We start from the raw sequence: 25,520 nt of genomic DNA, 5'->3' as shown, positions 1-25,520 counted from the left end.
GGCCGCCTCGCCCCGATCCTAGCGGTCGCACGGCGCTCAGGGCGGGCGTTCACCGGAGCGCGGCGCATTGCCCGTTGCGCACCGGATGGCGGAGCCGCCGCTGCCGGCCCTGCGCGCACGTGCCCGCCCCGCCCCTCCCGGTCGGCGCGCGCCGCCGGGGACCCGGAAGCACTTTCCCTCGGTGGGGACAGCTCAGCAGCGGGTGCGCGGCGGCGGTTCTGCCTCAGCCCCAGCCCGGGCCCCGGTGCCCGCCGCTCCTCGCCCGCTCCGCGGCCTCCCCCTGGCCGCCCCCGAGTTGTCGCTGTCCTGCTGCTGCTCCGCCGCCGTCTCCAACTCCTCATGAAGCCCGTCGTCGTTTTCGTCCTCGGCGGGCCCGGGGCGGGCAAGGGGACGCAGTGCGCTCGCATCGTGGAGGTGAGGACGGCTGGTGGGGGCGGGGGGCTCCGGCTGTGGGGGGTCTGCGGGCTCTGCTGAGAGCTGTAGCCCCCCCTTTCCCCCAAGGGTCTGTTCCGCTCCTTGGGGGAGCGCGTTCTCCTTCACCCGACGGCGGCTCCGCATCCCCCCTGTGCTCTGGGCTCTCCCCGCCACTTGGAAGCGATAAAATAAAACCACCAGCCACACGTCTGCCCGTTAGCCGGTAAAGCGGCGGGGGCAGCCCCCCGCTCCAGCCTTTGCCAGGTGGTTTAGCCAGGGGCTGGCCTTTTCCCTTCTGCTGCCTTTTCTTCCCACGGCATCCTGCTCCACGGTGGGTCTCCCTGTAGTGACACCCACCCTGGGCAGGGGGACACCCGCTTGGGGCTTGGAGGACTCCCCTGCGTGGCGTTACGGGCAGTGGTTCGGGTGGGAGCATCGATGTCCTGCTGCGCCTTGCCGGGGGGTGGCAAACCCCGGCCCCGAGGAGCCGCTGCCGGCCGGGCGGTGCTGGGTGTCTCGCAGCCCGGCCCCCGTGGGTGGCTCTGTACACGTCTGCGTGGCCACGTAGGTGACTGCGGGGGTGCCACCCGTGTGCTGCTGGCGTGGCAGGGGAGGCGAGGTGGTTTACAGGGGTTGGCAATGGGTTGAATTCGAATGCATGGGGTCAAGGTCCGTGTCTTCTGAAGCCCGTCCCATAAATGTTAAACCGGTACAGTAGACACTGTAGGGTGTTGGCTTTCTGACCCGGTGCCAGCTTACGTAAAATGTTAAAAAATAGAACCAAAATTTTGTGACAGAATATCATAGAAGTCAAAGGATGCTCTGACTCCAGGGATGGTTAATCTTGTTCTCTCTTTTAAAAGAGCTTAAAACTGACATTGCAGGCTGAGAACACGTTATGCTGTAATTTTCACATTTTCAGTTTTCCAAATATATTTTTACATCCCTTTGAGATAGAACAAGTATTTAAGAAAGAACAGCAAATGCTATGGCATGTAGTATTGTTCTTTTAAAAACTGAAAACCCAATGAGACAATTGCACTGTGTTCAGGTGGATAGTTACAGAAGCAGTTAATGCTGGATGCTTCCAAGTGTGTGTATGCCAGATTTGAAACACTTTTTCTCCTCTGAGCAGTTTAATATATTTTTCCTATTGAAAACCATTTAGGATCAAAGCTCATCCATACTTGTACTGAAAGAAATGACTAAGAACTGTAGCAATGGCCATGTTTCTGAAACTCTTGTTGGGAAAAAACTCCACAACTCCTGGTACAGGCGCATTTTGTGTGTCATCTATTTTGGTGATGCAGTGCTGTTACAGTTTATCCACGCTGCCATTATATCCCAGTCGTCAGTGTTGTATAACTATGTTAGGCGAATTTGGTCCAGACTGAAAAATGCCGTTATGACTTTAGTTCTGAAGGATTTTAACCTCAAATTATGGACTCTCATTCAAACCAACTTACTCATTAAATTAAATTGTGGGATGGAAGGTTCCTAGTGCTCTTAAAAGCTTTTTGGTAGTGTCAGATTTTGCCCCTGGCACAAATGAGCTTAAACTGTAGGGGAATGTTGTAGGCTGTCGTTAATGGCTTTCACCAAACCATTTGTGTAGCCTCAGGGCTAAAGTACCTTGTGTGGCTGCTGGCCTGTGTTTAGAAATTTAATTGCCTTTGGCTTGATATGCTAATATAATTGGATAAAGACCACTTTATTAGGAGAACTTCAAATGAGTCATTGCTACTCAAGTTGTATTTGCAGCTCAAAATGACAGAAGAAAGTTAACTTTGCTTGTACTGTATTTATTTTCTTTTCTAAGCATGGAAAGGGAAGTCCAAGTACTAAGAAATGCACATTTGCTTAAATTCTGCTAATCCTGTTCACTGCATGGAAAGAAGTAAATTGAAGTCAGCGGGCTGCCAATAGAAGGCATGTGCAGACTGCGAGGGATGGTGTTCTGACTCTCTTGGACCTTTCTACAGGAGCCACTGGGTGAGCTTAGAGGGAGAGAGGCTTGAAGGGAGAGCTGGACTGATGGCGGTCTGGTGGAAAACTAGAAAAAGGAGACATGAACAGGGAAGTGTGGATGAAACGCAGCTGAGGTACTGGAGAGCAACTTGTCTTGTAAGCACACAGCCTTGGCCAGGCCCCTGGCAGCCCCTCAGAGAGCCCTGCTCAACAGCCTGTATGCAGTCAGTGCTGTCTTTAGCTTTAAAGTGTATTTTTGTTCAGATTTTAAACCCTATTGGCAGCTTGCCACAGAGAAGAAAGATTGTAACTGCGTGATAATAAACCTTATTCATCCTTGTAAATGAACTGCATAATGCTGGTTTACATTTGGAATGAATCTGACCCAGTATCTTGCTGTAAATCTGAAGTTTGTGCTGAACAAAAAGTCCAGTATGAGCTATAAATGTTTCTCAGTTTCTCTTCATACTAGAGATCTGAGACAGAGCACATCACATGTGGGAGAAGTCTGACTTTGCTGAGGTAAGATAGAATCATGGAATGGTTTGGGTTGGAAGGGACCTTAAAGATCATCTCTTATAGTTCCAACCCCTGCCATGGGCGGGAACGCCTTCCACTAGACCAGGTTGTTCGAAGCCCAAACCAACCTGGCCTTGAACATTTCCAAGGATGGGGCATCCACAACTTCTCTGGCCTGTTCCAGCACCTCACCACCCTTGTGGTGAAAAGTTTCTTCCTTATATCTAATCTAAATCTACCCTGTTTCAGTTTAAAGCCATCACCCCTGGTCCTATCACTACATGCTCTTGTAATATTCCTTCTCCAGCTTTCTTGTAGGTCCCCTTTAGGTACTGGAAAGCTGCTATCTTGTATGATTTTAACATTATTTTATTACAAAACCAAGGGTAGCTATGTTTTGTAGAGAAAGGGGGGGATTACGTACTACCTGAGAACAATTTCTCCAAGTACTGTAATTGTTTTGCTGACTGTAGTTTACATTCCAAGAAAAGGGAAATGGCTATCACATGTTTTGAGCGAAATATGTGTTGAAGTACTAGCCTAAATCACAACTGCTCAATGTGTGTGTGCTGGAGTCCTTCATTCTGGAAAGGCAGGTATTCATGTCAAATTTGGACCCAATGGAGAAATGATTCGAGGGAAGATGACATAATAACAAGCGGAAATGGGTATTGACACAGTGTGCGAAAGGGAACAGCAGGTAAGCGATTAGGTTTCTTTATCTTCACAGATAAGGTTGGAGGAGACAGCTGAACCAGGCTGGTTTTCTCTGATATGAAGGGAAGGTTCGTGTGTACACTGCACAAACTCACAGAATTGTCGCTGGAATGCAGATGTGGCAGAACTGCTGCTCTAGATCAGTTTGTTCTTTTTAGGGAGGGATGAAGCAGAATTCCCTGTTAAGTTCTTGTCCTCTCCCTTCCAGCTCTGCCAATAAACTCCCAAAACCTTCCACAGCCGTGTGAGGTGGAGTTTACCATCACCTCCTACTGTTGTGTAGCTTGTAGTGTGAGGCAAAATATTTGAGCAGGTAGTCGAATGATGTAATTTGAATGCAGGGCAAGCTGAATGTGTTTTATTGCTGACTTCTGAACTTTGCTTATCAAATGGTTATAAAAGTCAAGGGAAAGAAATACGTTCTTTAAATCTGCACATACTATGCTTTCATGTATTTAAAATTTAACTCCTTACAACCTCTGCCTGAAATGCAAAGCTCTTTGGTTGGAAGAAGGAATAATAACTAAGTCATTTGTCTTTATTCCAAGCAAGATCTGAGTTGTATTTTTGTTTGTTTGTTTTGGCAACGTGATTCTGTAGGGATGTGGGGTGTGCAAGACACCTCTCTCTGCCTACCCAAAATATCATTCACCTCCACCACAGCCTTATCCTGTGTGGTTGTGGTTAAATCTAAAATTAATCCCACAAGGTGGGATGCTGAGCCTTCTCGTTTTATAAGAGCATAAGTTAATAGCCAAGTGGAAAAAGCTGTTAAGTTGCTTTGGGATATATGATAAGGAGATTTCCTAGGGTGAAAGAAACAATGCAAAGAAGAACTTATTGTATCAGAACAATCCTCTGAAAGTAGCAGTGGATTTAGGCTTGGCTGTCATGTGTTAAATGTCCTTTGGAAGTTCAAGACGGCGTTAACTTCCTTGAAATAAAAATGTTATTAAAATTATTTGCTTTAAACTCAATTTCTGAAATCTCTTCTGAGAGTGCCAAGTATTAGTGGTCCACTTAGCCTGAAGTTCTCATAGTGTGTGGTGGGTTTATTTTGGAATATAAGTTTATATTTCTGAACTTTGGAGCTTTGTTACAAACGTGGTGGGTGATCATATCAATTCACACCCACCCCCTGAAGATTTATCACTGTGCTTCAGTTTTGCAGGACACAGACTCACTCACTGGGTGTTGAATTTGGGGCTTTCCCAATTCCACTGGTTGCCTTGGTTGATCTGAGTGTTCTGAAGCCCTGGGGTGCTGGGTCTATCCACCCGCTTCCCTGGGGGCGATGTCCGTGGGAATCTCCTTTGTGTGTTTAGTTTTGTTAATGTGGTTTTGGGTTTGTTTTTCCTCCCCCAGAGACAAGAACGTATTTCAAGCTAAGAAAATGTCGCCTTTTGGAATAAGCAGACAGAAGGTCTATTACTGCATTATACTCTATGCCCCAAAGTTAGAATTCCATGTGTTAATTGCTAATAAGACAGACAAAAGCTTTTTAGGCTTAAAGAAAAGAAACCCACGAAGGCTGCAGGCTTTACCCAGCTCTGTTTTTATTTTAACTGCTTCTTGAATGGTTTGTCGGAGAACATGTAGCAAACTTCAGTTGTTTATTAAGGTTGCTCAAGATATGACAGGTCAGAAGAAGGGCAATAAATGTTTGTATTTTATGTGTTTAGATCTTAAGCCCTGTGACTTTCATTTTTGGAGTAACAATGATAAGCCAAGATAGGAGTCAAGGTCAAAGTAGTAATTTGTGTCTCTCTTGCTTTTTCTTGGCTTCTGCTCACTTAGGGAAGTCTCAAGCTGTGCATTTAGTGGAGGGATGTATTGCTGGACCAGACAGGGCTGAAGCAGAAATAAACCCAGATCCCCCCCAAAGCCGGTTGGGTGAGGAGTCCCAGCAGCAGCAGCTGCACGCTCCTGATCCTTTCTTACTGCCCGGAGAACATTGCTACGGTGATCTCTTCCTTGAGTCAAGCACAGCACAGAGACAACTCAAGTATTTTCTGTTATATCAGTATATTTAGTGTGTTTTCTGAAAGCAAAGAATGCTCTGTCTGGGCAGTGGACGTTGTAAATCCCGACTGACAGAAGAAAGCTGCAAGTGGCTGTAGGCCAGGGGAGAACAGGGCGTCCCAGGGAGGCTGCGGTCTCGGGTTGTGATTTGGAGACGTGGAGCATCCATCTTGCTTGGCCCAGCTTGTCCTGCTGCATGGGGACTGATTTCCCAGGCCACTGTGATTCCAACAAGCGAGCCGTGTTTTGCCCTGCTCTACACGGTACTAAGTGTGTGCTGACGAACCCTCTGTGCTGGGATCAATGGAAAATTGAGCTTGCCTTTCCATGGCACTGTGATTGATATTTTTTAAGCAAAGGAAGAAGGTGACTCCAGTGGTGCTGAAGACAGCTGATTTTCATCTCTTTCATTCATTCACAGCTAATTTTTGTAAGATATTTGGATTATGGTGTTCCAAATATAAAAATAGGTTTAGAAATAACAAGAACTTATGTAACAGCAATTTAATATTTTTTTCTTCTTATAGAACAGCACAGCAGTCTAAGTGTCCCGGTTGAGACAGACAAATGACATGGACCAAGTTCTTCCAGGATGAAAGTAGCAGATGCCGTTTATTGCCACAAGTGCATTTTTATACGGTTGTACCAATTCATGTGTGTCTTCACCATTGGTTACAAGTTACAGCAGTAGCATCTCATAGCCTATTTTTGCTGTCATCAATGTTCCTCTTTTACTCCCTTCTCTCTCACAGGTACATCCTTAACATCTCCAGATACTCCTTTACTCCCATCTTTCTCACGGGTAGGCCTTAATATCTTCAAAGCTAATTTCTGTTCCCATGCCCTCCATCAGGGAATCCGCAGACCCACCGTAGTCCCCCAGAGCTAAGCATAGCAGAAAACATTAGCGCCGAAATAAGTTATAGAATAGTTAATTCTATATTTTCTTTTTTTAAATCTCTGTAATCTAAAAATCCAGATTTTAGGTGCTTGGCATATTTTTTTAACCTAGTTTCTATTCTGAATCTTCCTTTCAGTCTGACATTACGAATGTAACATATATGCGTCCTTCAAGAACTGGAGGAAAAGCTCTTCCATAGTTTGGCAGCCGCAGTCCTGCTCCCTTTGTGATTTTGGAGGAGGAGGATTATGCAGTAGCCACGTTCTAGGGATTGCATCGATGTGCTTGGCACCGCTGGAGGCTCTGCTGGCACAACGCAAACTTCAGCAAGATGCCGTTTCGCCCCATTTTTTGTGCAGTTACATCACGGTCTCTTTTGCGAGCTCTTGGGGATGTGACAATTTTGTCCGATTCAGGACGCTTGCTGAGGGTTTATCTCTCTGAAGATCAAAGAAAACTTTGTGCCCTGTATTAATTGATTTAAATGGGCGAGAGCAGCGTGAGCACCACATCTCAGAACCTTCTGTGCACGGAGCAGCAGCCAAGCCATTCTCTGGCCTTGTTTGCATTGTTTAAACCAATGTGTTGTCTTTGGCTCTGGACTCAGTACAGTTAACAAATAGATGTTTTGCCCCCAAAGGAGAGGCTTGTTTTTCTTGTTGCCTGGTTAATCCGTTCTCAAGGTTACTCTAGAATACAATTTACTATTATTTAAAACAAGTCTGTTTATGCCACAGCACTTTAGCACACTTCTATCTTCTACTTTCCCATTCAGCCATTAAAACCTATTTTAGTTTGGGACAGAGAATTCCAAAAATTGCCTGACTTGATTTCATTTTCATGCATGAAAAGGGAAATGCCAAGGAAAATTAAATGGTTTGGTAATCCTCTAAAACCAAAAGGATTATATTTTCCTCCCGTTTTCTCCTTTGTAGAAATGTAATGTTAAAAATATAATTCTTTAACTTCAGCAAGAAGAGCTACATGTTAATTTAGGGTTCAGTAGAGTAAGGTTTCTTGCTTATAAGGAAAGATTTATTCTGGTTTATGGCTTCTGTAGTTCATAGTTAATATTTAGATTTGCAATGAAATAGGCATATCCAAATGTGGTGCACATTAAAGTACAGTGAGCTTATAGAGGATGTCTGTGGAGCTTTTCCTTCACAGTTATTTAGAGCAAAATCTTGCTTCCTTTTTCCACCAGCTGTGTAGAGTTTTGGAGATTTAGGTAATTATATCCCTCCTTAAATTATGACTATGGCAGAACTAACTTGCCACGCTTTTGTGGGCGAAATTGGAAAGCAACTGGAATATTTCGAAAGTCATTTAGTGGCTTGTGTAATAGTTCTGTTGTGCTTAGTCCAGTAGCCAAGTTTATAAATCCCAAGTTCACAGCCTTACAAAGTGTGTGTAGTCACGTTATTATGCTGCTCAGGCACCTTTTCTGAAATTTGCTTTGGATGTTGCTGCAGCCAAGCTGATAGCCCTGAAGGTTTTTTTGCTGCCACTCTTTTTGTGTAAAAGCTTTAGGATGAGTGTGTACGGGTGTGATCTGTTTTGGATGTATACCTAGCTCAGGTAAACATCAAGGAGGTGAAAGAAAAGAGTACCGCTGTTTGCTGGCACCAAATGGATAGACTTGGACCTGATCTCACTGCGCTCTGTTGACTGTACGTGGCGTGGCACAGGGTGGTACCGGTGGAATTGTTCACCTTCATCTGCCACATCATCATCAGAAGGTACCGGTGTCTACCAGGGCTGCCCTCCCGGTTTGTCCTGTTCCTCGTGGGGGAGGAGGCGGCAGGGACGGGGGTGCGGTTTGGGGAGCGCCTGTGCAGGATGGGTTGTGTGGCTGCAGAGTTGTAAGTGGTTTGACCCAGCTGGAGGAGGAGGTTGGTGTTGGAACCACAACGGGAACATAAGGATTTCTGACTTGCGCTGTGCTTGGGATATCACAGAATGTCAGGGATTGGAAGGGACCTGGAAAGCTCATCCAGTGCAATCCCCCCATGGAGCAGGAACACCCAGCTGAGGTTCCACAGGAAGGTGTCCAGGCGGGTTTGAATGTCTGCAGAGAAGGAGACTCCACAACCTCCCTGGGCAGCCTGGGCCAGGCTCTGCCACCCTCACCAGGAAGAGGTTTCTTCTCATATTTAAGTGGAACCTCTTGTGTTCCAGTTTGAACCCATTACCCCTTGTCCTGCCATTGGTTGTCACTGACAAGAGCCTGGCTCCATCCTCCTGACAGTCCCCCTTTCCATATTGATCCCCATGAATGAGTCCCCCCCTCAGTCTCCTCCAGCTCCAGAGCCCCAGCTCCCTCAGCCTTTCCTCACACGGGAGATGCTCCACTCCCTTCAGCATCTTGGTGGCTGCGCTGGACTCTCTCCAGCAGTTCCCCAAGGATGGTGACATCCATTGCCACCCTCCTGCATGCCCAAGCCTGCTCTCCAGTAGCTCACAGCACCACTCCCTTCAGCATCTTGGTGGCTGCGCTGGACTCTCTGCAGCAGTTCCCTGTCCTTCTGGAACTGAGGGGCCACAACTGGACACAATATTCCAGGTGTGGTCTCCCCAGGGCAGAGCAGAGGGGCAGGAGAACCTCTCTGACCTACTGACCACCCCCTTCTAACCCACCCCAGGTACCATTGGCCTTCCTGGTCACAAGGGCCCAGTGCTGGCTCATGGTCACCCTGCTGTCCCCAGGACCCCCAGGTCCCTTTCCCCTACACTGCTCCTTCCAGATCCAAAGAACCTGCAACCACTTCATGTGCTTTTTTTAAGTAGGTAATTATTTAGAATTGCCAACCTGTTGCATAAATATAGCAAGGAGAGTCTTGACTTTTTCACTTTGTAAATCAAGACTTGCCCCAGTGACTGATAACCACTTCGAATTTTTAAGCAGTTGAACTGCTTGTATCAGATCTGGTGATTGTGAAAAGCCTCATTGTAACATTTCAGGAGGGACTTTGAGCCAGTCTAGTTTCCAAACATGGCAAAATTACCTTTGAAAACTGGACATGACTGTCTGAATGAAAGCCTGTTGAGCGTTTTATTCAAGAATCTCTGTACCGCTGTGCTTTCTGCGCATACTGAGTATGCTATGGATTACATACTGATGGTGGAATAGATCTGTCACTAGCAAGGTGCTGTTCCCTGTATTTTTCTGTTGTAGTGTGAAGATAATGTCAACAGTATCAACCACATTTAACTTTGCAAGTGTATTAATTTAAGAGAATTTATGCCTGTTTGTTCTGCACGTTTCAGAAATACGGCTACACGCACCTTTCTGCCGGTGACCTCCTTCGAGATGAACGCAAAAGGCCAGGCTCACAGTATGGAGAGCTCATCGAGAACTACATTAAGGAGGGGGAAATTGTACCGGTTGAAATAACCATCAGCTTGCTGAAGAGGGTAAGGAAAGGGCTGTTTCCTTGCTGGTTCACTCTTACAGACTTAAGCAAAAAGGCAGTGGCCTCATTCTGGAAGAGCTGCCTTTCCTCTGGTGTGAATAGTATGAAACAGTGGACACGTAAGTGCACATATTTTACTGTATTTTTTAGTAGCTCTAAGGGAATCAGTGCAACTCTGGATTTCTTATTTCCCTTGACTAGCTTTTGGAGCTCTTGGTCAGCTCAGTTGTATTGAACGGGAGGGTAGAGGCCTTAGAGGTAGTAAATTTGTGTCAGTTTTATCAAAATAGATAGCCAGGTGAAAGAGAAGAGCACCTGCTAATGTTCCTGTGGAAGGAAAAGCTCCAGCCTTTATCCTTATTAGACGCCCAGGAAAACAACCAGAGTATTTCCTTTAAGGCAAAAAAGGCTTCTGTTGCTCATGGCACTAAGTTTATGTGGAGTTTTTCTATTAGAATTAATTCTAGGTCATGTTTTGGCATCTTGTTGTGTAACAGCGCTTTCCAGTATCTTGTAGAAAATCAACTTTTAAAGCTGGGATTGTGTGTTACAAGATTTTGAGCTTTATGAAATAGCCAATTCAGTTTGAAAGAAGAATGTATGGATGCATCAGGGGGTTAATTAGCATGCGTTGAAGGTGAAACAAAAATACATCTTGTAAATCTGCAGTAAATTGAAGATAAAAGCTGCTCAATTTACCACGTCAACGTTTTGGGGGTAATTTAGTAAGTAGATAAATGGTTGTATGTACAGGAGATCATGAATTGAATTCTTTTATCAGGCTATGGATCAAACAATGGCTGCCAATTCCCAGAAGAACAAGTTCTTAATTGATGGCTTTCCCAGGAATGAAGATAATCTTCAAGGTTGGAATAAGACCATGGATGGAAAGGCGGATGTTTCTTTTGTTCTCTTTTTTGATTGTGACAATGAGGTAATGAAGTGTGTCATCCTGTAACTTCCTTTCTGGCTGTATTGGGAGAATCCTTCAGGAAGAACAATAAAACTGTCAGGTAGTCTATGTGCTAATGTAAGAACAGAAGGAAAACTTGGTCTGTGAGTTTCAAGGATTTTTCAGCAATTTGTCTTTGCAGATAAAAACCTGGATGTCTTTGAAACAGCAGACGGACGCTTGGTATAATCATGTACAAATACCTTATATTGAAGAAGTACTTCAGGCAATTGCATCCTTAAGCAAAATTGATAAAAACTTGAAATAGATGATACAAAATGTAGTTAATTTTCAAAAAACATTACTCGGTTTACTTCTAACTGTTGTTTAGTCCAAAATGTACTAGAGTGCAATGCCTGTTTTAATTCTGAAGTGCTGGTAGCAGCAATCATCTTTATTTTCTAGTTACGAGCTGTGCTATAAGAGAGCCAGTAATCAACGTTTTCAGTCATTAGATCACAAGGGCATTTTGACAGTGATACATTACATTAATTTGACAAGTCCCATGATACGCTGTCTCTTTAATATGTCAGTGCCATTGAGGCATAAAAACTGATCTGAGGATCCCAACACCTTGAGCTGATTTTCATCCTTTTACCCTTTTTCCCAATTTCCTGAGAATTTTGTTTTTACATTTTTTATTTATTATTTTTTTAAAATCTCAAAGAACAAGTGAGGGGTTATTTTTTTTCTATTTAAAAACTTAAATAAGTTTAGATTTTCACTTGGTAGGGTGTTAATTTGAGGGTTCTAATTTTGTTACTAGAGCTAAAAATAAATAACAATGCCTTCATGATCCTCTGGGTTATTTTGTTTTGCTATGGGTGTACTTTGTAGGAAAAATAATTTGATTTTTAAGTCTTCGTTATAGCAGTGTCAAGTAAGAACGTTTTAGCTTGGTGTGTAGCCTTAGCAAATGATTGGGAGAGGCCACCGTGACTTTCAGTGCAGGCGCAGAGTGGTGGTTGAATTTGCCGGGCTGCTTTGCAGAAAGTCTCAATGCATCCTTGAAAAGCAGATAATTCTTTTCTTTAAATGCCTCAAGTTGGACACGCAGTCGAACCAGAAACTTCATGTTGCTTTTGTTTCCACTGACCCCAATGCCATTTTAAGAGCCCCCATTTTAATAAACTGATGGAGTCACAGAATGTCAGGGGTTGGAAGGGGCCTCGAAAGCTCATCCAGTGCAATCCCCCCATGGAGCAGGAACACCCAGCTGAGGTTCCACAGGAAGGTGTCCAGGCGGGTTTGAATGTCTGCAGAGAAGGAGACTCCACAACCTCCCTGGGCAGCCTGGGCCAGGCTCTGCCACCCTCACCATGAACAAGTTTCTTCTCAAATTTAAGTGGAACCTCTTGTGTTCCAGTTTGAACCCATTGCCCCTTGTCTTATCATTGGTTGTCACTGAGAAGAGCCTGGCTCCATCCTCCTGACACTCCCCCTTTCCATATTGATCCCCAGGAATAAGTCCCCCCTCAGTCTCCTCTTCTCCAGCTCCAGAGCCCCAGCTCCCTCAGCCTTTCCTCACACGGGAGATGCTCCACTCCCTTCAGCATCTCGGTGGCTGCGCTGGACTCTCTCCAGCAGTTCCCTGTCCTTCTGGAGCTGAGGGGCCACAACTGGACACAATATTCCAGGTGTGGTCTCCCCAGGGCAGAGCAGAGGGGCAGGAGAACCTCTCTGACCTACTGACCACCCCCTTCTAACCCACCCCAGGTACCATTGGCCTTCCTGGCCACAAGGGCCCAGTGCTGGCTCATGGTCACCCTGCTGTCCCCAGGACCCCCAGGTCCCTTTCCCCTACACTGCTCTCTAATAGCTCATTCCCCAACTTAGACTGGAACCTGGGGTTGTTCCTGCCCAGATTCAAGGCTCTACACTTGCCCTTGTTCTATTTCATTACATTTTTCCCCGCCCAACTCTCCAGCCTGTCCAGGTCTCTGGATGGCAGCACAGCTTCCAGTGTCACCCACTCCTCCCAGCTTGGTGTCACCAGCAAACTTGCTGACAGTCACTCTATTCCCTCATCCAAATCATTGATGAATATATTGAATAATACTGGCCCCTGAGGCACTGCACTGGATCCAGGCCTCAACTGGACTCTGTCTCATTGACCACGGCTCTCTGGCTTCTTCACTTCAGCCAGTTTGCAGTCCACCTCACTAAAGCTATCTAAAGCTAGCATCCTTTTTCTCTGGAAGAATCTTAACTTGCCACATGAATTCTGGTTACGCCTACCACATCTGGACACTATTTTGTGTGTCAAGCCTATTTAGATTTTCTGGATTTTTGTTCTGTTCCTGCTTTTGAAATAGCACCTTGTGTTCTTGGTTGTGATCATCTTTTTGATGTTTTTTTTGTAGATATGTATTGGCCGCTGTCTTGAAAGAGGCAAGAGCAGTGGTAGGAGTGATGATAACCGGGAGAGTCTGGAAAAGAGGTACTATCTCCAAAACATTTCAGTTCCCTTCTGTTAATATTCTGCTGTGTAATGCTTTTCCCCCCATGCTTTCTCCTAGAATTCATACATATCTGCAGTCTACCAGACCTATAATAGATTTGTATGAGAGAATGGGAAAAGTCAGAAAAGTGGATGCCTCAAAATCTGTTGATGAAGTAAGTATATCAGCCAAAAAAACCATGGGGATGACAGCGGTACGTATTTTTGGCATTTTTCTGAGATGTGTGGTTAGTGTGCTAATTCAGCACTGATGTGTGTTACTGGGGGAGCCTGTGGAACTCTCATTTTGACTCTTGGAGGATTGATTAAGATGTGAATAACTTCCAGAAATCAATTAGTTCTGCATGAACATGAGCTGGGCTAAACACATTTTCAGTGTTTGTGTGTTTAGCAGTGTCTTGTCTTATTGACTTTCATGAGCTTTTGCCTTTCCACATTAGTATTGCTCTTCTGCCAATTTCACTGTTAAAGAATTATTGTGAATGTTCTAAGAAAAAACTATATTTTAAAAATACTATCAATTATTGTGTGTGCTGGTTTGAAGTAACTGGTTGATTGACACTTCGTAAAATTAACATTGTTCTCTCTCTTTTTAGGTTTTCGAAAAAGTCGTACAAATTTTCGACAAAGAAGGCTAACGCCCAGCTTGAACGTTCATTTCAACTCGTGCTTGAATCTCGCTTGAATAGCTGCTGCTGCAGTCCACTCTTTGTAATCGTTTTAAAAGATTTTTTAATTGGTTTTCACATATCTAATGAGGATTGGGAAAGCAGTTAATTACAAATGGATCTGGTTCTTAAATAGGAAATTTCTTGTGGCTACGATGTACAAATTTCAGGGTTCTTGATTAGTACAAGCTCAGTTTCTCACATGGCAAAACCACACTTGAAACATCTCTCTGAAGAGACTATTTATTCTGTGCCTATCATGGGCAGCCCTTATTCCTTATTGCCATACACTTTTTTTTAAGGATAACTAAAGATCATCATTAAGCAATGAGGGACGTGCATGCCCTTGGTTGTTTTTTGGATGCTTGGACCAAATTTAGCAGAAATTTTCCAGACTATGATTTTGTCAATAAGTTCCCTGTTGTCCCCAAACCTGAATTCTCTAAGTCAAGCTACTGTTAGTATGAGAATCTGGTTTAGCAGTTCTCACAAAACCATTTAATACGCTGTTCAGCAACAGGTAGACGAAGTATGAGAAGTGGTGCTTTCGGATGACTCCGGATATAAACTGTCCTGTAAGTTCTTGAGTACCTGGCTGACATGGCCCTGGCCTTACCTCGTCTTTATTTGCAAAGGCTTGAGAATATCATTTCAGTCAGGCCAGTATTTCCATACTCACGTATTTAAAATGACAGTTAGATTCTTAATTACAGCACGGTCTTCACAAGATCGCAAAACTCTTAAATAGTGTAAAATAAGCAAAATCTTGTAACAGTTCTGTCTTTTTTAACAAGTGGAAGGGATTCTCTGTGTTATTATTGAAATACTGTGTTACCGAATGCTTTAAGGTTTGTTACCTGGGCAAATATTTTTATGGTTAAACTAGTGAATTTGTTTCCCTGAAGTTGTGTTCTTTTAATAGCTGTTTGTTTGAAAAGATTGTAAATTATTGCACTTTTGTGACGATGGGGTCAGCTGAGGGGAAGACACCTGCAGGAAAATGTTCCATTCCCTTAAATAAATTGGGTTGTGCTTCATCACGTTCTCTTGAATTAGCCAAGTACGGTCAAGACAAGTGGTTGGGATAAGCGACCAGATGAAACAAACTGGTTTAAATGTTTGCACAGATGTGGTGCAATTCTGCCTTTTGTTTAAATTAACCTTTTCTGTCCCCTATATACTATGCATAGGTCTGGGGGGGCCCAACCGTGCATTCCTTGCATGCCCTAAGCCCTCACTGAAGAAGGCTCCAGAAGGCTTGAAGATGAGTGTTTTAACTAATTTTAGTGATAGAATGGTTCTTCCTACATGAACTGACACTGTAATTGGTTTGTGATATACTAATAGATGTCGGAAATCACAGGGAATTGCAATTTGGAGCTTTTTTGGGGGTCAGCTTTTCTTCAGTGGTGGTTTTCTTTGAGAAAAGCTTTAAATAAAGCCTGGCTTCTAATGAGAATCAGACGCGTTGGTCCTCATCCTGCAACGTGATCTGTGCGGGAAGGTTTGTGTTTGCAGGAATTCTCAGCTCGCTGAGGTTCCTGCACTGAGATGCAGAAACAAAGGGTGAACTACAGGCTCTTTTCCGCTATGGTAGGAGCTCAAATGATGGACCGAGCACAAATCGCCTCTTACCGCTGCAGAATATACGGACCACGGCTACTTTAGTGAGTGTGGGAGGTCAATGCTTGCGCTGTACGAATTTCCCCTTAAAAATGAAATCATGGCATTGAATTCTTATTGTATAAGTGTGCTGACATAGGATAGGAGCTGGCAAAACTACGTGTTTTGATATGAAGGTTAAAATCAGGATTTTTTCCAAAAAGACCTCAAACTGGATTCTTTAATCTAATTAGAGAGACTTAATTATCTTTTGTTTCTAAGTTACTGCTTTTTACAAGTTCTGTTCAGAATAGAGTATCTGTTTTCTCTCATCATATACTTTTCTGTGTATTTAAGCGCTGAAACAAACAAAAAATCGCCTTCGGAGCAAGTTTTTAGAACAAAATGCTTTGGCAATATTGAATTTGGAGTGGATTGTAATGTGTCTGTGCGAAGACTAGATATTTTTTGGTCATTTTATTTATTGAAGATGCCATTAAATGTGTTACCAATTCTTTCAAGTTGGACTTAGGATTGAAATAAAGATTAAAGGCAACGTCCCGCTGTGTTGTGTCTGTTTAGCAGCAAAACTGTACAAAGAATTTGAGAAGATACAATAAACTTTGTTCTGTGGCTTAATATGGGTGTTTGGCTTATGATTATCTATCACAAGGGATATTTTTTATATATATATATATATATATAAAGTGTGTATTTATTAGTGTTATCTATTTTGTGAGCCTGTATAAACCAGGTACATGTATAAAACTTCAGCTTTCTATATCAAAACTGAGCTGAAGAGCCTGTTAGGCACAGGATAAGATCAATCAATGCCTGTGGAACTGGTACCTCTTCTTGATATGTTTGTCAAATTACTCTATTTGTATAGTTATGTGTTTGGTTGCTGGGCTTATCTTAAAATACATCCTCACATTATTCACATGCAGGTTTTCGGGAAGCATCACGTTGAACTTGAAACCTTCCTCTGGAAAGACTTAACAGAACCGGTCTGTGAAGGGATGAGAAAAGCAGGGGGGTTGCAGCAATTTAGGTCTCTATCTGCTGGTAAAACTATGTTAGACTGAATGTTTTTCTTAAAAAAACTTCTCAAAGCTTGTCCTGAGGCGGTAGAGTCTCCTTGGGGACATCCCACTCACACAAGTGGGACACTTGAACTGAAGATCCCTTCCCAAAAGATGCCAAGTTTTTGGGGTGGTGGCAAGTGAAGGAGACACTTGGGGAGAAGACCATAGCCGTGCTGTTCAGAATTGCCTCATATAAGATATTCCCCATTAGCAACACATGTTCCAAGTAAGAAGAGATGGTTCATGAGGGAGTTCCAAGGTCTTGTGCAAAGTGCCGTGTCCTCCAGCAGCGGGGATGCCTGGACTGGGGAGAATGGGAGAGTTAAACAGCAAAACGCCTCAGTTCACACTGGAGCTGCCGATTGCTGTTCCTGGTTGGCAGTTTCTAGCTGCAGTTTAGGGGGTTACTTTCCTGTTTAGTCTGAAGTTCAGTACCAGTTTGGTCCCTGTTGCGGTACAGATGTTTCTGAAGCTCTGATCTGTGTCTGCTCAGCTGGCCGCCTGCTCCAGGAGGACAACACTTGGCCCCTTGGCAGGACCAGGTTGTTTCTTCAAGAACAGCAGGACTTGCAGACTGGGCAACTGGGGCTGTGCCAGAGTCCCAGCATCCTGCCCTTAACAGCTAATAATGAAAACTGCAAGGTGATGCAAAGAGGATTGAGCTCATCGGGTAACAAAAGAGGACAGTAACAAGAATATTAAGACTTGTAGATTCTTACAGCAGTGGTTCTCACACTCTTCTGGTCTGCAGGCCTTTATAAATCTTACAATGGAGACGGGGGGCATAGATGTGTTTAATCTTGCTGCTCTCCTTTGTTTTTCATATATTGCTTAGTTTAAGAGAGTCATTTTCAGCCTGTGGTCTGTATTTTTGTTAGTAACAGTACTGAGTCTTCTAACTTCAGCTCATGTGTTCTCCGTCCTCCTTATTTCTGCATTTTCATGCCTTTTTCTGACCTTTCTGAATTGCAGATGCTCTTTGGGATGGGGAGGGGGATGCTCTTCCCAATCTCTGTTCCTTGCAGAAATCTTTGAGTACCTTCAGCTGGAGCATTCAGAACCTACTACTGTTTCTGCCATTGGGCATCTTCTGTTCCAAAACTGACAAAGCTATTTTTTTCCGACTACAGAAAATCTCTGTGTAGTATCCATGCTCTTTTATACGAGTGAGACCAGATGTGTCCATCTTCAACACAGTACTTAGCAGCAATTGCATAAAAACCCCCTTGATCACTAGACATGAAACTAGCAATGACCTGTTAGGCTTCGATGGGAGCAAGTGAGGTGATCGAGAACCAAAGGAAAGATGCTTAAAGAGGTTAAATGATTTTGGTGTCACTACTCAGATTTCAGCTTTAGGTACAGATCTGTTCCACACAGCAGCAGTGCTTGTTTTGCTCTATATTGGGTAGAAATTAAAGCAAAAGGAGGGGTTGTGGGGACAGGAATTTCTCCTTAGGGTAAAGCTGCAAAAGCTAAACTGGGCAGGATGAAGACAATTTGAGCTGTGTTTTTAAAGGACGAGATGCACGGCTTATTTCACAGTGGGCAGCAATGCCAGGCTATTTTGTCATCTTGGTTTCTAACTGCATTCAGACAGCAGAGCAGAAATGTTCTTTTTCCCCTTAAATTTTTGGCAGAAAGCTTGCTTTTGTCTGAAATGCTTCTTAAGCGCTGTGTGAACCATACAGTCCTAAACCAAATACCAGTTTGCGTTGTGCTTTTTCTTTCTGATTTACAAACAGGAGGGTTTGGTTTAGTTTGTAATAGCTGCTGCAGCGAGACAGCTCTTGGAAAATACAAGGCACCATCCCAAAAGATGGTATCTGCTTTATTCTGCAGGGCTTTTTAGCACAATGCAGTTTCTTCATGGTAAGAAATGGCACGGGTTGCTGCGTGACTGCCAAAGCGTAATGATGTGCGGATAGTACGTGGAAGCGGTAATCTCGTTCGGCAGCTCTGCTTGCACAAACCTCAACTTCGTGCTCAACAGGGACTTGTATTTAGTGCCATGAGATGTGAGAAGAGATTTCAGGGTAGCTTCTCACTGGGATCAAGTCTTAGGAGTGGAGCTGAATCTATGATGAAGCTCTTCATGGACTATCAGTGTCCAGTTGTGGCCCCTCAGCTCCAGAAGGACAGGGAACTGCTGGAGAGAGTCCAGCGCAGCCACCAAGATGCTGAAGGGAGTGGAGCATCTCCCGTGTGAGGAAAGGCTGAGGGAGCTGGGGCTCTGGAGCTGGAGGAGAGGAGACTGAGGGGGGACTCATTCATGGGGATCAATATGGAAAGGGTGAGTGTCAGGAGGATGGAGCCAGGCTCTTCTCAGTGACAACCAGTGACAGGACAAGGGGCAATGGGTTCAAACTGGAACACAAGAGGTTCCACTTAAATTTGAGAAGAAACTTCTTCCTGGTGAGGGTGTCAGAGCCTGGCCCAGGCTGCCCAGGGAGGTTGTGGAGTCTCCTTCTCTGCAGACATTCCAACCCGCCTGGACACCTTCCTGTGGAACCTCAGCTGGGTGTTCCTACTCCATGGGGGGATTGCGCTGGATGAGCTTTCCAGGTCCCTTCCAACCCCTGACTTCCGTGATCTATCAAGATATTTGGCAGATGCAATTGCAGTGCTCCTCTTTCCTGACTGAGCACAGATTTCTCTCTTTAGGTTGCTGTTTGGGGTATTATTCCTTTTGTCTGATTAAACTAGAACCAGCTGAAGTGCTCAGCTGCAGACACCAAGTATCCTGAGCTCCACGCTGTGTTCCAATCCAAATACCTCTGTCTTGGTCTGAACACCTCCTGTGGTTTTGTTTGGATATGGTGGAAATCACCAGTGCTTTTATTTCAGGGACAGGGCTGTCAGAGTCTCAAGTTAAGCTGCTGCCCCACCTCGTACTCCAAAGACACAAACTTCTATGAGATGTGGATGCTCTCTGAGAGCTGTAGTGGCTTCCTTACTTTCCTTTCCATCCTGGATGGACAAGGTTTCCCAAGGTATGGTAGTATCTCCCTACCGCAATAGGGGAGCTGTTAGCCAAACCATGCGAGAAACCCTTGGGCATAGAAGACAACAATGGCACGGAACATCCTGAATGCATTTCTCAAATGGAAGTATAATCAGCAGCCACGTTTTTGCTGGGTAATCAAAATGTCAATGGAAAATAGAAACAGGGATAATTTTACCATGTTCTTTCTAATTTAAAATTTTCTGCGGAACGAAAGTGCATTTGACCGCTTCCTTGTGACAGGGAGCTGAGGATTTTAAGTGCTGTTCCTGAAGCAAGGATGGCATTTGGCTCACCATGTGTGACTTCTTGTGAAGCTTCTCTGGGCTCTTGGATGTTGTTCTTGCCAGCGAAAGCAGATTGCTTCCAGCAATAAACATCCCACAAAATTATGTATGTTCTTTAAGGAAAGTACTAAGATTTTCTGCTAATTGCAAAAATACATAATGGATGCCTTCAGCATCTGTTATGTATTCTCTAACCAGCTTTCATCCAGAAGTAACCTTTAAACAAACATTAAGATTGGGTATTTTAACTCTTCCAATGTGTCACACAAATCTACACCCTCCAGTTTAATTATGTTTGAAACGCATGCTTATAGTTGACTTTTAGTGAGAAGGAGAAGTTGTTTGTATCTCTAACTTAGAGATGTTCTCAACCTGGAGAAGATGATGCTCAGTGCCAGAGCTGAACAACATGGAGAAGACAATGCTCAATGCCAGAGCTGAACAACCTGGAGAAGACGATGCTCAATGCCAGAGCTGAACAACCCGGAGAAGATGACGCTCAATGCCAGAGCTGAACAACCCGGAGAAGATGACGCTCAATGCCAGAGCTGAACAACCCGGAGAAGATGACGCTCAATACCAGAGCTGAACAACCTGGAGAAGATGATGCTCAATGCCAGAGCTGAACAACCCGAAGAAGATGATGCTCAATGCCAGAGCTGAACAACATGGAGAAGACGATGCTCAATGCCAGAGCTGAACAACATGGAGAAGACGATGCTCAATGCCAGAGCTGAACAACCCGGAGAAGATGATGCTTAATGCCAGAGCTGAACAACATGGAGAAGACGATGCTCAATGCCAGAGCTGAACGCCTGCCTCGGGTGGTTAGTTGAGCTCTTTTTGGAAGCCAAAGCCCAGCAGAGAGGGTTTTGCTCACACAGTTGCTTCAATCTACCACAAGGAGGGGTGCAAGTCTCACGGAGAAGAGGATGCAGCTTGAAAGCGTCATTCATAAGCTGTACAGTATTTCCCATATATCGAAAGACCTAACTTGTCAGAAAAAAATCCTTTTGTTTTCTTTTTTGTATAACTTTTAAAAAATCCCCAGAAAGAAACAGGTATTTTTGGCTGCTGGACAGGCTCTGAGGAGCAGCAGATGCATTCAGTCGCTTTGCAAGGACAGGCTTACTGCGGTTTAGGAGAACTTCACTGCATCAGTTCAATGAGCTGAGAGTCATTTACACTCAAAGTCTTTCCAGGTGTTTAGGTCAGGATGTTGAACAAGTTCTGTTTTCCAAAGTATTTAAAGCAGCCATTTTTTCTCCAGGGAAATTCATCAATGCCATTTTTTAAGGCTCATGCTGGAAGAGAAATGCCTCACAAACCAGTTAACACAATGTGGGCAGAGTGTGAGAACCAAAACCAGCCTGGGAGTCCAGTTGCCCTTGAGGGTTGTGACACCTCTCAGCGGTCATGTCCAACCTGCTTATGTCCAGCTCTGCTGCAGAATAGAAGACTAGAAAATTAAGCTTCAAATAATGTGTGTTTTCAGAAGTTAATGAGAGCATCAGTTAATTAAAATGAGAAGGCCCAAGGGACTCTGATAATAATAAGAACAATAAAAGGGGATAACCTTAATTTTGGAAATGGGTGAAAAAATTGCTCATCCCTTAACTGATGCTACAATAGGGATTCCTCTGGAGAAGGGAGATTGTGAGTCCTTTGGGAGAGCAGGTTTTTGCTGTCTGAGCAGGCAAAGGGTCACCACAGCACTTAATGACAGGAGACATATGAAGCACTTTAATTTAGCTTTGTTGTTATTTTTCCTCATGAGCAATTCATGAATTCCTGCATTATCTACCCTGCCATTCCCCCTCTCACCTGCACAGCCCCATAAAAACATGAGCTTTGGGGGGAAAGGATAAAAGTGGGGAGTGAAGACCCCCTACAAACAGGCAAGGAGGTGCTGAAGGGCACAGAAATGGATAAGGGCAATGGCAAAAACCACCAGGTGACAGTCCTTGGTACAAATGAATGGTAATCCTGGTGTGCTGCTAATTGGTCTAATTGGTTCCAGCAGGGAACTCAGCCCAGCTGGGTGAGGACAGAGGGGCAGTTGCTAACTGGGCGTCTCTAGAAATTGGTGCAGACCTGCAAACTGGTGTTTAGGGACTCACACCCAGGGAGAGAAGAGCTGGTCTTGCAGCCCCTGCTTTGGGATCCAAGGAAGGAGCAGAGGTGAGCGCTCTGGTTTTAGTTATTTCTGTGTTGTTTGGGGCAAAGCTGCTGCTTTGGGCTGTGTGAGTGGGGAATGTGTTGGGGGTGTTTTTAGGTGGTGCTGAGGACCTGTGCCTGAGTAGTTTCCTTGTTTTTCTTTGAGTGTCACGGGAGGCAGAGCACAAAACCTTGAGATCCCTTGGGCAGAGATCCCCATCAGTTGTGTGGCTTTGTTGTGCTGCCTGTTGGTCCCCTTCACTATCAGTAAATGCCCCAAAGCTCCCAAGTTATTGAGGAGTTTGATTTTACCCAAGGAACCTAGGTGGCACAAAGCCTGTGTGACTGGAAAACCTGCTAGGCACTCAGAGAGCATGAAATTTGGTTAGAAGTCATTTGAAGCTTGTAGTTTTCAGTTTGCTTTCTGGTTTCTCCACCCATTTTTTTTTTTTTTCTTTTGGTTTGTTTTTGTCCCATAACCACAAGGAGTGGGAAGGTTGTTTTTGTCTTTTGAAGCGGACTCAGACTCGCATCTGGAATATTGTGTCCAGTTGTGGCCCCTCAGTTCCAGAAGGACAGGGAACTGCTGCAGAGAGTCCAGCGCAGCCACCAAGATGCTGAAGGGAGTGGAGCATCTCCCGTGTGAGGAAAGGCTGAGGGAGCTGGGGCTCTGGAGCTGGAGGAGAGGAGACTGAGGGGTGACCTGTTTAATGGTTATCAATACATAAAGGGTGAGTGTCAGGAGGATGGAGCCAGGCTCTTCTCAGTGACAACCAGTGACAGGACAAGGGGCAATGGGTTCAAACTGGAACACAAGAGGTTCCACTTAAATATGAGAAGAAACCTCTTCCTGGTGAGGGTGGCAGAGCCTGGCCCAGGCTGCCCAGGGGGTTTGTGGAGTCTCATTCTCTGCAGACATTCAAACCCGCCTGGACACCTTCCTGTGGAACCTCAGCTGGGTGTTCCTGCTCCATGGGGGGATTGCACTGGATGAGCTTTCCAGGTCCCTTCAACCCCTGACATTCTGGGATTCTGTGATTAAACTAAGAAAATGAGAAAAGGATGAGAGGTGGAAGAGAGATGCTGAAGGTTAAATGAGTTGCCAGCAAGCCTGCAGCAAGCTGGTGAACCTCACTGGAGGAGCTGCCTTGGTTTATGGGGCTGGTGGCAAGCTCTGTCTGCTGGGGCTCAGCGTTGTCTGTGTATCTGTGCATGCTCTGAGGAGGAGCCATGTTACTTTGTCTTTTTTGAGCTCAGTTTTAAGTTGGAGCAAGCTCTAAAGAATGTGCAAGTGACCTGCAGGAGTAAACCCTGTCCCTTCCCCTGCGGGGCTCAGGGATGCAGAGCGGATCTGTGACAGAAAGACCATGACCCCATATTGTCCCCACCCACAGCAGCACCAGCCCTGCTCTCAGTCTCATGTACAAGAGGTGCCGTTATGGCTTTTCTGCCTCAAAAAGGTGGGTTTTTTTAACCTCTTAGAGGGGTGACAGAAGTGAGAACTCTCTGCCGCATCACTGAGCTGCTGCAGCGGGACCTGGTGGCTCTACTGCTGTTGTGTCCAGCCATGGGGACAGACCCACTGCTCCCCAGCAGCAAACTTGTCATCCCAGGCTTGATCTGCGATGCTTTGAAACACGTAATGGTGTGAACAAAGCAAATTGGATGTCTATATGGGTTTATATGGCTTAAAATTGGGTGTTCACAGGTACATGGAGGTGAAAAGGATGGGTTGTGCTGCTGAGGGATGAGAGGCTGCGTGAGCCTGATCCCTAGTAGGTCATGTACACGGGGGACAGGACACCAGTGCAGTGTCAGTACAGGGCTGTGTGTTGTAGGGGTGGGAGCCTGTCTGGGGATGGGTTAATCAGGTGGGCATCCGTGGGGATGCCGCAGTCAGCAGAGTGAAAAAGCCTTTCTGAAGGTAAATAAAGCCCCAAACTGTTCTGTTACTTTGAAAGGACCTCCCTCCCTTGTGTGACCTTGGGGTGCGTGTTGATGGCTACCCACTGCGAGGGTTTAGTTTGAATCCAAATCCCCTCTCCCTCTGTCTTTCTCCACTGACTTTTTAAGTCAACCTGAATACTGGTTGTCCCACTTCAATAAAAAGAAGTCTGTTGGATGCTGCATGAGGTGGTTGCTCTGTTTTAAGGTGTGTTTTCTCTCGCTCTTTAGTATTCGCCTGGTCAAAGAAGGTAAATCCTAAAGAGAAGGCAAACAGGAAGGGTGAATCTCTGAGTGACCTGATGCTGGTGTGGGGATGTGAATTGCTGGAGCATGCGTGAAATGAATGGCTCCAGAAATGACACCGTCAGTCTTTTGGTGAACATGAGGAAGGAGGAACTGTCTGGCTCCTAGACAATACCTGGTGACTTTTGCAGAGGAAGATGCCTGGAACCAACCAGTGTGTGAGGCTGATGAGAAGTGATCTGGGCAGGTCATTCAGAAAATCTGGTTTGCTGGGCCTGGGGGGACTTAGTTGCCTTGGCCTGATGTTAACTGAGGGGCTGTGCGTCAAGGAGGAGGCAGCTGAACGGGCGGGCAAGCAGGAGCCTCTGGCTCAGAGTCAAGCCCTGGGGTCCCAAGGGGTGGTGGTGGCTGGTGGGACAGGGGATGTGCTGCCCTGGTGCTGGGGAGAGATACGAGAGCTTGGAGCGGAGCTGGTGTGAAGCTGAGTGCTGGTTTAGCTGAGTCTGACTTAAGCTGACTCAAGTCTATGTCCTCTCTGATGCTGGGTGCAACAGTTTCCAAACCTGTTTCTACACACGTTGTTTTAATGTAGTTGGTACTTGAGTCGCCCTCCTCTAGAATGGAATTCCAGCAAATATTAGTAATTTTTAAGGAAAGTTTCAGTTTTTATCCATATGCAGACCTTTGAAACTAAAGATTACCATGGCACAGATCCTGGCTGGGCGAGCGTGAGGGCTCTGGACATCGCTGTGTGGTGCAGTGGTTCCAAATCCCACAAGATCCCAAAATGCACATCTCTGTGAGAGTTAAGCATCCAGCTTCTGATGGGCTGAGCTAAAGTGAGTCTCCCAAGGGTGCTGGGGCACAAATCATAGAGGACCCCAAGTCTCCCAGCCAACATTAAACTACCAAAGCACCTTGTCTCCCTTTTTAGTCTAACAGGCAACAAATGCAAGGTACCTATTAGCATAAATCTTGTTTATATTGGTTGGTTTAACACCTAAATTGGTGTATTTCTAGGGTAATCACAAAAATGTATTGGTTTGTTATTATTTCTAGCGACATTCTGGTTTTCAGATGGCAACGCTATGAATAGAAGGGACCTGCTGAATAAACAGCCATTGCCTTTCTTTGTGAATAGATTGGTTTGTCGTGCTTGC

At 45.0% G+C, this 25,520-nt stretch overlaps 1 protein-coding gene across 1 annotated transcript; it reads left to right on the top strand.

The window, feature by feature from the left end:
- The first annotated feature begins 160 nt into the window (after window positions 1–160).
- CMPK1 (cytidine/uridine monophosphate kinase 1) lies at window positions 161–16,276 on the top strand. Its single transcript, XM_065842394.2, has 6 exons — window positions 161–414; window positions 9,809–9,955; window positions 10,736–10,888; window positions 13,270–13,346; window positions 13,426–13,522; window positions 13,964–16,276. The coding sequence occupies exons 1-6, from the start codon at window positions 340–342 to the stop codon at window positions 14,003–14,005; spliced, it is 591 nt and encodes a 196-aa protein (XP_065698466.1). The 5' UTR covers window positions 161–339; the 3' UTR covers window positions 14,006–16,276.
- Window positions 16,277–25,520: the final 9,244 nt, after the last annotated feature.

The sequence above is a fragment of the Patagioenas fasciata genome, chromosome 6 (assembly GCF_037038585.1).
Source record: "Patagioenas fasciata isolate bPatFas1 chromosome 6, bPatFas1.hap1, whole genome shotgun sequence".
In the NCBI taxonomy this organism is placed as follows: Eukaryota; Metazoa; Chordata; class Aves; order Columbiformes; family Columbidae; genus Patagioenas; species Patagioenas fasciata.
The sequence above is the reverse complement of the archived record's forward strand: the minus strand, read 5'-3'. Positions and strand labels throughout refer to the sequence as shown.

What these genes read in the sequence shown, in the direction of transcription:
- CMPK1 (XM_065842394.2), top strand. Translation starts at nt 340, where the DNA reads ATGAAGCCCGTCGTCGTTTTCGTCCTCGGCGGGCCCGGGGCGGGCAAG. An exon ending in TTTTTGATTGTGACAATGAG is followed by an intron (nt 10,889 to 13,269) that starts GTAATGAAGTGT and finishes TTTTTTTTGTAG; the next exon opens with ATATGTATTGGCCGCTGTCT. An exon ending in CGGGAGAGTCTGGAAAAGAG is followed by an intron (nt 13,347 to 13,425) that starts GTACTATCTCCA and finishes GCTTTCTCCTAG; the next exon opens with AATTCATACATATCTGCAGT.